The sequence below is a fragment of the Marmota monax genome, unplaced genomic scaffold, assembly GCF_021218885.2.
Source record: "Marmota monax isolate L192 unplaced genomic scaffold, Marmota_monax_Labrador192_F-V1.1 WCK01_AAM20220418_F8-fsc00103, whole genome shotgun sequence".
NCBI classification, from domain to species: Eukaryota; Metazoa; Chordata; class Mammalia; order Rodentia; family Sciuridae; genus Marmota; species Marmota monax.
The window spans coordinates 1162648-1178419 of NW_026694286.1; the positions used below are offsets into that span (position 1 = coordinate 1162648).

The following is a 15772-nucleotide window of genomic DNA, read 5'->3' on the forward strand; positions in this document are numbered from 1 at the left end:
GCCACATGTAACAGCAAGATTATAAGGGAAGAGCTTGTCTTTTCATACAGATGGAAAACAACAGGGTCAAGAGAGCTCAAAGGCTGTGGTGGCGGGTAGGGCAGTTTCAGAGCATGGCCCTTCAAGAAGTCAATACCCTTGAAGCTGTGCATGAGAGGTACAAACCAAATCCTAGGGCTTAATCAAACCTAAGGTGGTTATGACTTAAGAAAAAATTTTAAGGGGTTTTTGCTATGCCGTCCAAGTTGGTTCTGAATTCCTGGGCACAAGCCACTCTCCCAATCAGCCTCCCGATTGGCTGGGACTAGGAATGTGTGCCATGACACCCCCAGCTGAGGTTATAACTTCTGAAATCAGAGTTGTTACAGAGAAAAAGGTCCAGGTACTCAAGTCTTAACTGAAACACTTTCCCCCCTCACGGAACACTACCAAATGGCCTCATTAAAGAATGCAAATCAATGGACTTTGTATTTGAAATTATTTCTAGATTAGCAACATTACTTAGCTTTCCCAATGACTACCATATTTTAAATAGTTTCCCACAAATTATTTGCAGTTTGAAAGGGGTATCTGTGGTCAGAGACATGACTAAGTCCATACCTGTAGATCTGAAAATGGCTTTGCCCATATCCATTTTCTAAACATTCATGTTTTTCTTATGCCTTCCTAAGATGGGAAGGAAAAAAGGACACATGCAAACTCCACTGGGTGTAGGATGTGACAGAACCACAATTGAGCTGGGCCTCTAAGCTTAGGGAAGGATGTCCGCTGACCCCTTACTTAAGGGACCTGGAGTGTGAATGTGTGTCTGTTTTTTTTTTTTGCTGGGGAAAGAACAGAACCCAGTACCTTATACATGCTAGGCAAGTGCTCTATCCTTGAACTCCTTGGCCTTCTAGTAATGTGTTTTTTTTGTTTGTTTGTTTGTTTTGTTTTTTAACTTAAGTTTTTGCCACCTGGAAATCAGTAATTACAAAACATGCCAATATACCAGTTCTTTGGTCCCTGACCTGAGTTCTGTCACTGACAGGAAGAGATGACAGGTATGCTTTCTCCAATCTCACCCTCAAAGGTTAGGAAGTAACCCCCCATGCATCATTTTTCATGAAGGATGACTAATTACTTGTCTCCTTCAAGAAGGGTGACAGTGCTGCTCAGAATCTGTACCAGCTCAGAAATAATCAATTCCCTGAGTTTGTTAGCTTTGTGTGAAATAAGATTTCCTGTACTAAAAAATGCTCCCTCTCCTGATATTAGGGAACATATTTAACAGATTACTAATCCACTCTACCTTTGTAATTCAGAATAGTTGGCTACCTTGCTCAATGCACTAGCATTTGACCCAAATCAAAGTCTAGGCACATATGGTGCACAGGGTCATGCATTCAAGTGGTCTAATTATTGCCCAAGAAGTCCTGTGGAATTCCAAGAAGAATTCAAGAGGCCTGGGAAAATGCAATAACGACAAGAAATTAACTGGTGTAACAGTTACACTGTGTAGCTCTTCAAATCATCCTCATGGTGCCACGAAGAAATCAGTACTGCAGCTCTGCTACTGGACTGCCCACATTTTCAGCTTCAGGTAGATGCAGCCTGCACCTGACATCCAACTGCTAACAGGCTCTTACAAAGCAACAGTAGCACAAAATGATATAATGAATGCCTACAAAGGAGTAACTATTAGTTTCTGTGGGCCTCAGCTTCTTTATCTGTAAAATACTAAGGCTGATTTAACCCTTGCTGAGTAAAATGACATCTCCAGACCAGCAATAAAGCTCGACTTGTTAGCTTGGGAGCTAACCAGAAATGCAGACTCTCGGGTACCCTCAAACCTGTTGCACTTTAACAAGCTCTTAGGAGATTTCTGTACTCATTATAATCTGAGATGCTGCAGTCTCTGAGTTCTTCATTTTCAGTCCCAAAGTATACCCTAAAGACTCATAGTTCCTGTCACCCTGCCCTCTTATCATAGTAAAGAGGAATTAAATACCAAGTTTTTTGATAATTGAAAGCTCACTGATGGAGAGACCCGTGATCCAACATGTGCTGCCCTGCAGCAATCTGAGAGGATGAAAAGGATTTAATCTGTGGGATGTGGGCTTTTGGTCAAAGATCACTTTGACTCCCCCTGATCTAATGAAAACATCAGGACTGCTAAGTGGCAAATCCTGAGGAAGGGTTTAATGAAAGGTGGGGTGTTCAGGACTGAGTAGAACTCCTAGGGGACTCTAAAGGGCTGATATGTCCACCAGCCAGACTACAAGAGAAATTACATATGTATGAATGAATCACTTCCTGGCAGAACCTACAAAGCAAGAGAGGTTAGTTCCTATGAGTGTAGCTTCACTTCTGGAATCAGGTTTTAAAAATAAGCACATAGACGCATCGTCTAAGTGTCAGAAAAGATCAAAATGCTAATTTATGGAAATTATCAATTTCTGGCAAAAGTATAGAGAATATGATTTAACTGTCCCTTGAAAGAAAGAGTCAAATGCACTCAGAGTTTATGTTTGTTTATTGTTGTAACATTTTGTTTTGAACATCAAACACTGCACCAAAATACGAGCCATTCATCTTAAGATGTCTTTACCATAACTAAAGAGTACTGTACTGATGTTTACAATTAATTTCAGACAACTGAAAACTTATTAGTGATATTTTTGTCTAATAATCAAATACTTCATCATTGGCTGAACGTAATTATTAAATTAAAGAGCAGTGTCCCCTCCCTTTCTTACCCTCAAACCAAACCAAAAGTCATTTTCCACCTGGAAATAACATTTATTTTAACCAGTTTTAAATAAAACCCAGCATGCTCTAAAACATGGTTTCCCAGAGTGAATATGATACTTGAAAAGATAAAGCTCCCTGGATGAATCCGTTTTCACCAACTTGCAAAAAGAGAAAGTGCTTAATGTTTTTTCTAACCATTTCTTCTCTCAAAGGCCTTGCTTCACCTTCAAAGCAACTAGAGAAGGGCTGTGTGCAGGCCCACGGTCAAGTGGGCTGTTCAGGGCAGAAGCACGTTTCAGTCACTTAGTCACCTTTCCTCCTCAGTTGGTTTCCCTATGATTTTTAGCAGCTTTTGTTTTAGGACATCAAACTAGTAGGTTTCTTTTTCCAAATGAAAACTCTATGTAGATGTGTTTGAACACAGTGAACCATTACTGACTATGGCGCTAAGTGTGCATGCTCCAAGTCCACACATGTACCTCGCAGAGCCTGACGGAGAGCAGACATTAACTTCCACAGCAGTACAAGCTTTAACACATGATATCAGAGCAAACACTAAAGTTAGACTGAAATGGGAAGAGGGAAAGGGGTCATGTCACCAATGGAGCAACTGACAAGAATGACTTAGAAGAGCCCAATCTCCCTACAGCTGTCCTTGTGACGTTGCTTGTCACTGAGCCAGCGTGAGGTTGATGCTTCAACTCGCCATCCTAAGAGATTGTGTGCAAACACACTCAAGGGCATCTCTCTTTCACAGAAAGAACAAATGTCATTTGTACCAAATGGCAATGGATGTTCAGCACAAACTTAATATTTTCTTAACATTACAGCAATAGTAATCATCTACTTTCAGCAAAAGGGACTCCTTTAAACAAGGAAAAAGACTCACGGTCATTAGCCTATGTACCCACTGGATCAATCTGCAGCAACAAAGTCTAGGGCTAGTGGACACTGAGACAGAAGAACCAGCCACCCTCAACACAGGCTGGGAGATCCAGATACTAGGCTGGATCCTCTCAGAAGGCCTGTATATCCAAGGAGAAGAGCTTGTCAAGAAAAACTAGTCAAAAATTGTGAAGGACAACCTAAAAAGAGGATGCATATTAAGATTTTCTGTACCACACATATGCAAAGAAGTCCTACTAAGCGCAGATTAAGCACATAAAGCTCTCATTCTTCCTCTAAATCAAAGGCAGTTGAAAGGACACACTGGTGGCATCTATGGAAATAAGAAAACTGCATGGATATTTTACTAAAATCTTAATTCACTAACTGGGCAGAACTTCATATAAACATAACCTAGTTCTCCTATTTACTATATATAAATAAACTCATTAGACAATTAGTCCTTAGCACTATTTAAGGGGGAGGTTTTGCACTAGAGAAAGCCTGTGTCATCTCTTCTCTAGGAATATGTGCCTCCAGAGTTTGCCACTGAGAACTGTGTTCAAGGGGTTTCAACAGTGCCTCCATACCCAATAGCACTAGGGAAAAAAGGCTGCAATCAGTCAGGGCCTTTCAACTCTCCAATCTGGAAAAATAATCACCCGTTTCTCCAACTTTAGATCAGTATTATTCTGGGTAAAGCAAACTAAAACAAGAGAAGTTCCCCGAGAAGATGACAGGGACACACAGGAGTTGGAAATGAAACTACCTAAAAGCATCTGCAGCTCCCCCTCAGCTCAGGAACCACTGCTTCCTGCATCTTCCTCAATGGAGGGCTCTGCCCTGGGGCCATTTCAAGTCCCCTGAAAGCCCTGAACAGTTCTCTCGATGTTAACAGTGACTGTCAACACCCAGCTGATCACCAACACCAGAGGGGCTTCTGGCACACAATCCTTCCCTGCTGCTCTCTATTCCCACATGTGATACGAGCTCATTACAACCAAGCCAGTCCATGCAGCTGCCATGTATATTTTAGTGCAAATGCATGAGTACCTCTCTGTCCCCATGGGATCTCAAAGGGTAGTCTCTGCACTTGCCAACCACATAAGTGCCCCAGCTGCCAGAGGAGTTGGTCTGGGGTCGCTGCTGAAGGGCTGATTGCTCAACAGGAGCTCCAAGACCCCTTTCTCACATGGTTTCTATAGAATTTAACATAGGGTTGTGATGACAAAGCCAAAACTACTGGCCAGTGGCCTTTACACAAGCTTCATTGTGCTTCCCTGACTAATTTGAAGCATGGAATTTTAGAAATCCTGTCCCAAAGCAAGATACCTAAAGCCCCATCTAAGCCAGGCAACAGGCACAAGGACAGAGAAAAGGGCTATCCCCAGGACCTACTGCAACTGTGTACTTGCATTTTTGTGTTGGTGTTCTTTGTTTTGAAACTCAAAATCCCACTATTATTCCAGACATCAAATATAAATCTATTCTTCAGCTATGTCTAAGAAATAACTTAAAGGCCTCTCACCATAGAGTAGTCACAGATAAGAAACTGATTATCCAAGGGGATTTTCTCCCCAGAAGTTCATGTTGGTGGGTATGGGTTCAGTGGCTCTGGTGCATAAGCCCTGGGGGCCCACCCAACTTGGCACAGCGAGCAGCTATTCTGTTTCAGTGTGCAGAAATGGAGGAACCCAGCGGAAAGATGTGCACAGATAGTTTTAGCCAGCATCACAACTGGATCTGTGGCAGTTCAATGGACCGGACCCTCTGAAGAAAGCCCTGGTTAGAGAGAGACAATCTCAACTGCTCAGTAGAAATTGTTAACACTTTACTTTGTGTAACGTTTTGGTCCATTCTTTAACTTCTGTTTTCTTCCTTTTAAGTTAATGAAAATTGAAGGAGTGCCCAGTATACAACTCCGCAGGAAGCACGTGTGAAGGCCCATGTGTGACAGAGCACAAGGGCTTTAACTCAGGCTGAGCCCCTCTCTTCTCCTTCCGAGGGCTGAGCAGTAGCCTAGGAAGGTGAAGGAGGGTGGTCGTGCCAGCTCCAGGGGCCCTGTCCCTGTTCTAGAAAGAAGGTGCCCCACTGTCAGCCCTGGATCCTTGTCCACAGGATAGGTCACCTTCCTTGCTGTGAGGAGAGTGACTACACCTCCCCATTACCCCTGCCACAGGTGCCACTTCAGGCCAGGTCATCCAGGTCCACATGAGGGATTGGGTCTCGCCAGTAGCAGAAGGAGCTGAACTCTGGGCACAAAAAGGCAGAATTCTGTTCTTTATCGAGAAGTGGGAACACATGCTCCACAAGCTCACTCAGCCTATGATACCTAGGAGAAGGGATTGGGGAAGAGATGCAGATTGTTACTTCAAAATCAAGATAAGGCACAGTGCATGGGCTGTAAAGCTGCTTATTCAGATTCTTCACACAGGCAGGTTCAGAGACAGGTCTCAGTCCCATCCCAGGGCACAGACTTCCTCTTACATATCTGGGTAGTCAAGAATCACTTAAACAGCTATTCTAGAGGAGAAAACACTCAGAGAAGGAACAGCTCTCTGATCCTCCAAGATAGGTCTAATTTCAGTTATTATCTATTTCCAGCTGCAACTGTTGCTGTATGGTGCTGGCTGAGAATTAGGAATGCACTTACGATGATTTGTTTCCTTTGGTCCTTTCTTGGATTAATTCACCCTTAGGATTCACGGTGAATATTCTACAGTCTGGAACTCCAACTTGTGTGTAAGCATAAACATCCTGCAGGAGAAAACCCGGAGAAGACATTAGGAAAAGCTTCACTGGTTACTGTGAGTCAGAAACACTGCATGAATAGAAGACTCTACAGAAACATGTGGTGCGGGGCAGTATAATTTTGCCTCTGAAATTGAGCTTTAGACAAACTCAAGCTAGTGTGTGGTGCCACCTGAGGGTGTAGAGGGAATCAAGCAAACTTGGGCAGTCAAGGAGAAGCAAGGCCTTAGAGTATAAGATAAATTCAGAAGTAACACCTTCGGTACATCTGAGATGTGGTGGCCCCAAAGGATAGGAGACAGGTCAGGGAAGTATTAATAAAGGGTGGAGGGTTTACACTGTGGTTCTGGGGTAGATACAAGGACATGGCTTAAAACCATGAAGGACAAGAGGCAGAGCTGCCTGGGGAAATGGAATTGAAGTTGCAGAAACAAAGAGTATCCTGTATACAATTCTAGGACAGATCTATAAGTCCCTATAGGACCTCCTCAGTTGCCATGGAAAGGTGGAATAGATCCAGTGAAAATACTGAACAGAACAAACATTTCATTCTGCTTACAAAAATGGGTTGATAATTACGACAACGTAAATGATCTGAATTTAGCCTATGTCAGAATCTGGGTCCAGAGACACTTACGTTTGGACGGTTTCCAAAGGCAGCATAGAAGGGCTGCTTGGATGGGGCAAACAGGTTCTTAATATCATTGAGACATTCAATCTTGAACTTCTCTGGTTTCTTTTCTATTACTTCCCTAAGAACAAAAAATACAATCACCAAACTGAAAATGGCAGTTTTCCCTAACGTGTGTTCCTGAAAAGATTTTAATGCTCACAAAATCCTCACTTTTTCTTTTTTAAAATATATTTTTAGTTGTCAATGGACCTTTATTTTATTTATTTATATGTGGTAGTGAGAATCGAACCCAGTAAGCGCTCTTCCACTGAGCTACGACACCACCCCCAAGACCCCCACTTGTTTAACCCTATGTAACTGGTACACTTCTTTTTCCTCTTTTGCCAGTCAAATCTTACGATTAAAAAAAAATCTGATGGAGTTTAGGGTTGAAGAAAACTTTTCATTACAATATTTGACAGAGACTATGAGTCAGAACACTTTGAGGCAGCCAAAGAACAGAAATGCAGAAGCTCTGAAACAGACTGACAACCTCTAAGAGCCCAATATCTGTTCTCACACATACTCTTCTGAGTCCCTGCCCACATGCACACAGGAAAACCCAGAATTCTTGTTGGAGAGGTACCTGTGGAAAGCGGAGAACAAGCTGCTGGGGGACAACATCAGAGGACCCCGGGGCAAGATTGTGCCCTTGTCATTGACCCAGTGCAAGTAGCCACGGGTCATGTCAGCCATGCCAATGGCACGAGCAGAACAGTACAGAAACTTGTAGCCATTCCTGAAAATAAAAACAAAAACACATCCTTTGTAGTCCAGGTATTTTGGCAAAAGGAAAAAAAAAAAAAACTATTATTATTTTAACAGATTCAAATAAAGTTCTTATATACTATGAAAATCAGGTTTTTGAATTTAGCAAGAAACTAGTTAGAACTGTAATGATTTCACCTTTCCATGGAAAACACCAAGGGAATAATGGAGATATATGAGTACAGATTATGCTAATATGTGACCACAGATTATGCTGAATTTAAAAGTACTGATGTAATACACAAAGAGCATCTAGTCCACGAGAGCCAAACAGAGAATGGACAAAAATCTTCAACTATCTTTAAAGTATCTGCTGTAAGGGAAAGACACAAAGAATTTTGTTTATAAGGACAACTTGTAGGATGCAAATCATTCTGTAAGAAGCAAAGTTACACATGGTAACTGACATTCATAATTTCATATTCTAGGTAAAAAATAATTATAGTTATGATGATATATATAGGTGGTCCCCAAAACGCACAGCATTGTGAGAATTAGCTGAGATAATACCTGTAAGTTGGTGCCAGGCACACACAGCTCAAGCGCCATGAATGGTGGCAGAGCAGAAATGCCTGGACCATAACATGATTTATTGTGGACTGATGATTTATGCTATTTTTATATAGTTCTTGAGCAAAGCAAACTTCTATCTCATTAGACTTGGATGACACATGCGAAGAGAAACTTACTCATTAATGGAATGATAGAGCTTTGCTATACCCTGATGAGTCCAGTCTTTACCTAGTTGTGGGAGAATCTGCCCCAAAGCATCAGACCTGAAAAGAGAGTATTAACAGAAAAAGGTATCAGGAATGCAACATATGAAAGCCAAGAATTTTCCATCTCATTTTCTCTTTGATCAGCAGCTAATAAACCCTGGCTAGTGGAGCAGGGAGGAGGATACTCTATAAAGCTGATTCACTATATTTGCTGGCAGACCCTCCAAAATCATGCGGTGCTTCTAAAAGTGGGGTCACACGAGAGCCAGATGTTCATTTTCAGAGATAATTTACAAGCACAAATCCTCTTTTTCTCCTCCTTAATCTACAGTTTTATTTAATTATTGGTACCAGGGGTTGAACCCAGGGGAGTGTTTAACCATTGAGCCACATCCCCAACCCTTTTTATTTTTAAGACAGGGTTTCTCTAAGTTGCTTAGGGCTTTGCTAAGTTGCTATGGCTGGCTCTGAACTTGCAATCCTCCTACCTCAGCCTTCTAAGCTGCTGGGACTGTGGGGTTGCACCACCACACCTGGCTATTTTCTTTTTTCTTGTGGGGGTGGGTACCAGGAACTGAACTCAGGGGCACTCGGCCACTGAGCCACATCCCCAGCCCTATTTTGTATTTTATTTAGAGAGAGGGTCTCACTGAGCTGCTAAGCACCTTGCTGTTGCTGAGCTGGCTTTGAACTTGTGATTCTCCTGTCTCAGCCTCCTGAGCCGCTGGAATTACAGGTGTGTGCCACAGCACGTGGCCCAGCTATTTTCTTTTAATGTATGAGTTTGAAGGCCAAATAACTACATCTTTCTAAAGTTATATATTTGACATTCCATTTGTGTGGTTCCACCCATATTCTCCCTCCATAAAATGATTATGTGTGGATTACATTCAGGATCTCTTAGGAAATATGGCTTAAAAAAACTCTCCACTAGAGCTGAGGGCTGAGAGTCCCAAGTGAAGGACCCCCCTCCCCCATGCACATTAACTGTTCCTCCCTGGGCATAGGGTTGCTCTCTGCTACCTACAATGGGCTTCGGCTTACTTGGTTATTGTTCCATCGATATCAGAAATGATGATCTTGTCATTCCAGTTCCACAGGTAAATGGTACCCGCACAACGGCAGGTACCTTGATACTGGGTTGTAATACTAAACACAATATCATTGGGGCCATCATGGAGCTTCAATTTTGCCTTTTATAAAAAATAAAAAACACAAGAATAAAGAAAATCAGTAGAAAACTCAGTTTGGAACAGTTTAAAAATCTATAAAGCAGTAACTGGCATTTCAGGATCCTAACAAACTCAAAGCAGGATGTCTGGTGTAGAACATAGCCCAGCCCAGAGCTTAGCATGCTCACAAGATGGACCAAGAAAGCCACTGCTTGAGTAGTGTTCTGGGTTTCCAAGGACTTCTCGAATACCCCATAAAACCAGGTAAACAGAAGTGAAGCACATCAAATTAAACAGTTACTAAGATAAGTCCTATTGAATTTGCACATATCACAAAAGACTCACTATCTGGTCTGAGGAGAGTCGGAGAGACTTCTTATATGAAGTTGTGCTGCTGTGGCTCATGGTCTCTGTGGGGATGGGGTCCACTTTGATGGATTCTTCAAGCTCTTGTGACCCCTCATCACTGGATGTGTCATCCTCAGCTGGCCTATTTAACATCACACTAGTTAAGGAAGAGGCAGCAGGGGGAGTTTTATTGATAAGAGCTTTTCAGTAGGACCAAGAAAATACAAATATCCTTAATCCTTTCTAGAGTTAGCAAGAGTTGTTTCTTCTTCCATCTTCCCAGTTTCTTACCTCTGAAATATGTACATCACTAATTGATAATGATAAGGCCACCTTTCTCTTCCTTCTCATAACTGGCATGCAGTTACATTCTGGCTTTCACATGTTACTTTCTGCTATATCCAGTAAAAGCTATCAGGTCTAGCTACTCCTGTTGTAAAAGATGTGTATGTTTCAAAAGGAACAAATAAAAGATTGGTCCTGGATTATACATTTTGGACACTGCTTAACCTGGGTTAAAAAAAATAGTAGTAAGAAATTTTATATACTCATTCAAAGAGGGTAAAGAGTAAAATAAAACTCCTAGACTTAGACTGCTGGGTTACAGAAGGGATTGAGGAGAGAACCTGGACCAAGGAAAGTAAACAGATGGAAAATATCAGAATAGGATACAGTGTGAGCAACTCTTCTCAGAGTCAGCTAATTCAAATGTCCAAAAGAAATGACAACACATTCAAATCAACCCTTCAGATACTTTTTAATGTCTCCCTTTGGTGCCTATAGGAAGCAGGAAGAACAAGGTCACCAAGGGTAACACCTCTTAAAATGCCTAGAATTCCTTCTGAAGTCCCATATTTCTCAGCACATAATATCATGGCTCTGTGACAGAGGCAAGGTATTTATGAAGTAGTAGTGAATATATTTATTCCTCTAAGCCGATAATATTTTTCAGAAAAGCAGTTGTCATCTGCTGAGTGATGTTAATGACCTACTTGATGTCATGTTCATCTAAGAGAGAAAGATGTTTCTGACTAAAAATTAAACAAAATTGCCACAATCAATTCCTAGGTAATGGTCAAATGAGCAGCCCAAGTGCTGTGAGTGAGAGGAAGAAGAGGGCACCCCACCTGGCACTGGCTGGCTCTTCAGTACTTGATGGTAGGTCACTGGTTGGCGGCACCTCGGACTTTCCCTCCTTAGCCTCTGGCAGCTAAAACAGAAAGATGATAATGGCAATGTGAAATATTTTCCCTATGAACAAGCCAAAATTAATCAGCAGCCCTCTCTAGGAAAAAATAAACCTTCTGAATCTGCGACCCCACTACAGAGAAACAGACTTTCTCTACTTTGAGCTGAAGGACAAAAACCTGAGACAGAAGTCATGTACTGCCACGTAAAAAGCTGTCTCTAGAGCCAGAAGTAAAACCAAAAGCATTTTAAAAGGTGCCAAGTAACAAAATATAATGGTCCAAACTAGCTGTTAGGTCACTGGCAGACACACACGGACTGCAGAACAGAAGTGACTGAAGCTGGCTATTAGAAATAGCTCAGCACTACATGAGGAAGAGGTGGTTGGTGTGGACATGAACTAGGTTCAGGCAGAACTATCCTTGTGATATCTGAAGAACAACAGCTGAAAATCCCAGAACCCTGTTTATCAGACTTGGGGTAATAAAGACTTGATCTACTGCTTGTTTAGTGTGGTTCTCTGGACAAACCTATTCTTCTGACGCTTTTGTTAAAAGAGCCGATTCTGGTTATTTGCATGTGGAGTTGTGCAGAATAACCTTTTGCTTGTAACATGTGAAAACTAATGCAGGAAGTGGACCTTGGCTCTGGAGCCATACAAGGTCAGCCCAGGCTCTATCCCTTACCAGTGCCTTGACCTTATTTAACAATAGCACCTCTTTATGCCCAAGCTTCCTTAAAGTGGCAATGCAAACATCTCTGGTGCTGAGCTGCAGCAAAGGCTGTAGGTAACATAGGCAAAGTACCTCACAGCACATTCATGCATTAACTGCTCAAAAATGGCAAAAGAACCTATGTAAGAGTACTTTCTTGTATGTGGTAAAGGTTTTTTGAACACATGATCCACTTTTTCTCAGCCCATGGAAATGATTACCGCTAGGTCTATTACCTGCTTAGTCATGCTTTCTCTCTTCCGCCAAAACCACCAGCGGCCAGATTTCTTTGGCATCTTGTCTTTAACCCAGGACTCAACAGTGGCCTGGAAATAATCAATTTAGGTCAGCCTGGTCAATCTGTTGGTTGTAAAGCACCCGACTTATAAAATTGGCCTGCAAGACAGTGCCTTTTTCTGGAAGTAAGTGATGTTCTCCATATCTCCCAAACTCCTCTAGTATTTTTTATTTACTTATTTTTTAAGTTGAGGATGGACACAATACCTTTATTTATTTTTATGCAGTGCTGAGGATCGAACCCAGTGCCTCACAAGTGTGAGAGGCAAGCGCGCTACCACTGGGCTACAATCCCAGCCCTCCTCTAGTGTGTGTGTGTGTGTGTTTTTTTTTTTTTAAATATTTATTTTTTAGTTGTAGTTGAACATAATACCTTTATTTTATTTACTTACTTTTACGTGGTACTGAGGATTGAACCCAGGGCCTTGTGCGTGCTAGGCGAGCGCTCTACCGCTGAGCCACAACCCCAGCCCTCTAGTGTTTTTAATACCCTTTAAAGATGAAAAAGGTCCAACTTTGGTGGCAGCAGGCTTTGTGGTGGGAGGCCTGGTGGTCTAGCTATATAAGACTTTAGGCCAGCAGTTCTTTTTCATTAACTTTGGAACATATGAGGATATGAGGACTGACTAGGCTAATGATATCTTCATAGAGAACAGATTAAAAACAAATTTTGAGGTTCTAAATTAACAGGTGTCCCAGCCACAAGCTGACCCAACTATACACCAAACTGATGTCATGCTTTAGCTGGTCACCTCCCCTTCTTCTGAAAGCTGTTTCTTCCTGTATTAATGAGGGGAAGATTTTTCCCCCTCCTATTCATTTCATATTTAATTTATAATTAATAAAGTCTCTAAACTTTTATTTCCTCCCTGTGATGGGATCAAACCCAGGGCTTCCCACAGACTAGATAAGCATTCTACCACTAAGCTACATTGCCAACTCAGATCTCTGAACTTCAAATATATAATCAGAAACTGGCATAAATATCTAATTACGATGACAAAAAAGTGCAGCCCAGGTAATTTCCCAGATTTGGGGCAAAAGGTAATTTTGGTAGGCACATATAGCAATGTGGATCTTTTATGTTAGATTAATAAAACTTTGAACTGTTTCTGTTCAGAAATATAAGTGTTAGAATTTGGATCTTTAATGCTGCTCTAGCTCATGTATTAGGCAAAACAGGAATTTTTAGAGTGAAATGATCAGATTATGAGAGCTATAGGCTCATTAATAAATTAATCCATATGATGAATTAATAATTTAAATGGAGTACTTGTGGTAACTGTAGGCACATGGGGCATGGTTGAAGGAAATAGGTCACTGAGTACCTGCCTTTGGACTTTGATCTGTCCCTGGCCCTTTCCTGTCTCTCTGCTTCCTTGCTCCAATGAGCAGAGCAGCACTCCTCCATCACACCATTACACCATGATATTCAGCCTCACCACAGACCCAAAGCAATGGAGTTGGCTGAACATGAATTGAACCTCTGAAACTGAGTCCCAAATAAACTTTCCTCCTCAAAGTTGTTCTCATTAGATTTTTGGTAATCAATGTTGGAGAAGTTCTCAAATGTAGATCACTCACCTTAGGCAAACTCTTCTGAAATACTTGCAGGCTAAGGATCATAGGAGCAGCCAAAGCCCAGTTATAGTAACTATCAGAAACAAAAATTGTGCAAAATCATTACACAGAGTAAGAGAGAGGAGCAAAGGAGGCTGGGACGGGAGTAAGGGAGAGAGGAGTACAGAGAAGTAGAAATAACATATCAAACTGCTTATTCTTTTTAGTAAAGATTATCAACTAAATTTTTCTCACATAAAAAATATTTGCTTTAAGCCAAACTTCTATGAGCAGAGAAGCAGTAAAATCTATGAAACAGAACAACAGTATTTCAATGCCTCATTTACAAGTAAATTTGAGGCTTAATTTTCACTTCAAAGTCATTGCCTATTGATTTGTTTATATAAGATGACAAACTTTATACCAAGAAAAATGGTATCAGTTAAAAATAGTACTTATTTAAAAAAAAAACCTCATATGATGATGTTCAAAGCAAGAAAGCAAGAGTACTTACCGGTTATATATACGAATTACAAGATTAGGATTGTCTATAAGTCCAGGGTTTTCTGCAAATTCGTGATAAGTAATGATATGCTCCATGAATTTTTCTGCAATATAAAATAATAACTATCAATTTGGTTAAAGTGCATAAATCCATTAAGAAATTACACAATCCTCTTTGCACTGTAAGAATTGTAGGCTAAAATAAGTAAGTCCTTAAAAAAAAAAAAAAACCCTAATTTTTTTAATATCAAAGGCAAAATGTCACTTTTTTTTTCGCTAAGAAGAAAAGATAGTTTCTTTTTAATCCTCTCCCTCTTACCCCAGTTTAAAAAAAAAAAAAAAAAAGAAAATCCAGGAGAAAGACTTTTAGGAAAATAGATGACTACAGATGTGGATAGAGAGAGAAGGAAAGAAAGACAAGTATAAGCAAATAAACTATTAAAAAACTAAGTTCCATTCTCATCAGAGGGAAAACTTTACAGACAGGGAATTGCACAATTGGGGAATATTTTTATAGTTCTAAGTACATGCTATACTAGAAAATCAAAACATCTTTATAAACGCTTGAGAAAAGAAAAAAAATCACATATTCAGAATTTGGCTGAGAATCTGTCAATAAATAAATCCCAAATTTTTACAGAATGGATGAAGATTTTTTCCTTGAATTTCTGTACCCTGTTTCTAAATCTGCACTCCAGTAGAGTCAGACTGACAGAAATTTCTTGTGTGGGTTATTCCTCCAGGTAATATGTGTATTATTTATTTTTACTTGCCATTTCTGCCTCCTCCAAAAACAAACTCTACCAAACTAGCAGTATTTAAAACAAAAAAATTATATTTTATATAAATTTTATATTTTCCATCCCCTCTCACATAATTTAACTGAGAGTTTAAAAGAAATGGGGAAGAGACATAATTAGCATTTGGTGACTCTAAAAAGGAGAAACTTGAGGAAAACTTGATTCTAGGGCATTGGACACCCATTCTGACACATCACACCTTCAGTTCCTCTGAAGGGGAGAGAAAACAAAGACTAATGCTAAAATGATGATACTAATTCATGGGAAGAAAATATTTCCTTGGAGGAAAATCAATTATGAGCCTTTGGCCAAACTGAGAAAACATTAAGAGTTTGGTTTAAAAATGAAGGTAAAACCAAAAAGGCTAAAGAAAGTAGGACAAACCCATGCAAGTGTTCCACCATACCTAGAGGCATCCGTTCTCTGCTAAGATCCTTCCCTACTCTGAAGCAGGCTTTACCTCACTGGCCATCTCTCAAGCCTGAGTCAGAAAGTAAACCTTCTACTTTTTGCCATAAAGATTATTTACTCAGTGGATCACCAATTTTCTACAACTTCAGAGCCCTCATGTCTAAGTCCCATTGCTTTCCAGGAGGGATTCTGGGTCTCAGTCCCACAAACATTTGAATGATTTTACTGATGAGAAATATCAACGCAATGT

At 40.6% G+C, this 15772-nt stretch overlaps 1 protein-coding gene across 4 annotated transcripts in view; it reads right to left on the reverse strand.

The window, feature by feature from the left end:
• Window positions 1-2497: 2497 nt before the first annotated feature.
• Window positions 2498-15772, reverse strand: part of Lpin2 (lipin 2) — a 77070-nt gene continuing 63795 nt past the window's right edge. For 3 of the 4 annotated variants that reach the window (XM_046467438.2, XM_046467435.2, XM_046467437.2), the window contains 11 exons: window positions 14322-14415; window positions 13832-13901; window positions 12187-12276; window positions 11177-11259; window positions 10047-10206; window positions 9574-9722; window positions 8500-8586; window positions 7629-7781; window positions 7007-7121; window positions 6272-6375; window positions 2498-5950 (listed from right to left, as the gene is read on the reverse strand). In XM_046467438.2, coding sequence (XP_046323394.1) covers window positions 5806-5950; window positions 6272-6375; window positions 7007-7121; window positions 7629-7781; window positions 8500-8586; window positions 9574-9722; window positions 10047-10206; window positions 11177-11259; window positions 12187-12276; window positions 13832-13901; window positions 14322-14415 — 1250 coding nt within the window. In that variant the 3' untranslated portion in view covers window positions 2498-5805. The remainder of the gene's footprint in view (window positions 5951-6271; window positions 6376-7006; window positions 7122-7628; window positions 7782-8499; window positions 8587-9573; window positions 9723-10046; window positions 10207-11176; window positions 11260-12186; window positions 12277-13831; window positions 13902-14321; window positions 14416-15772) is intronic. The other variant, XM_046467436.2, reaches the window with a different exon arrangement.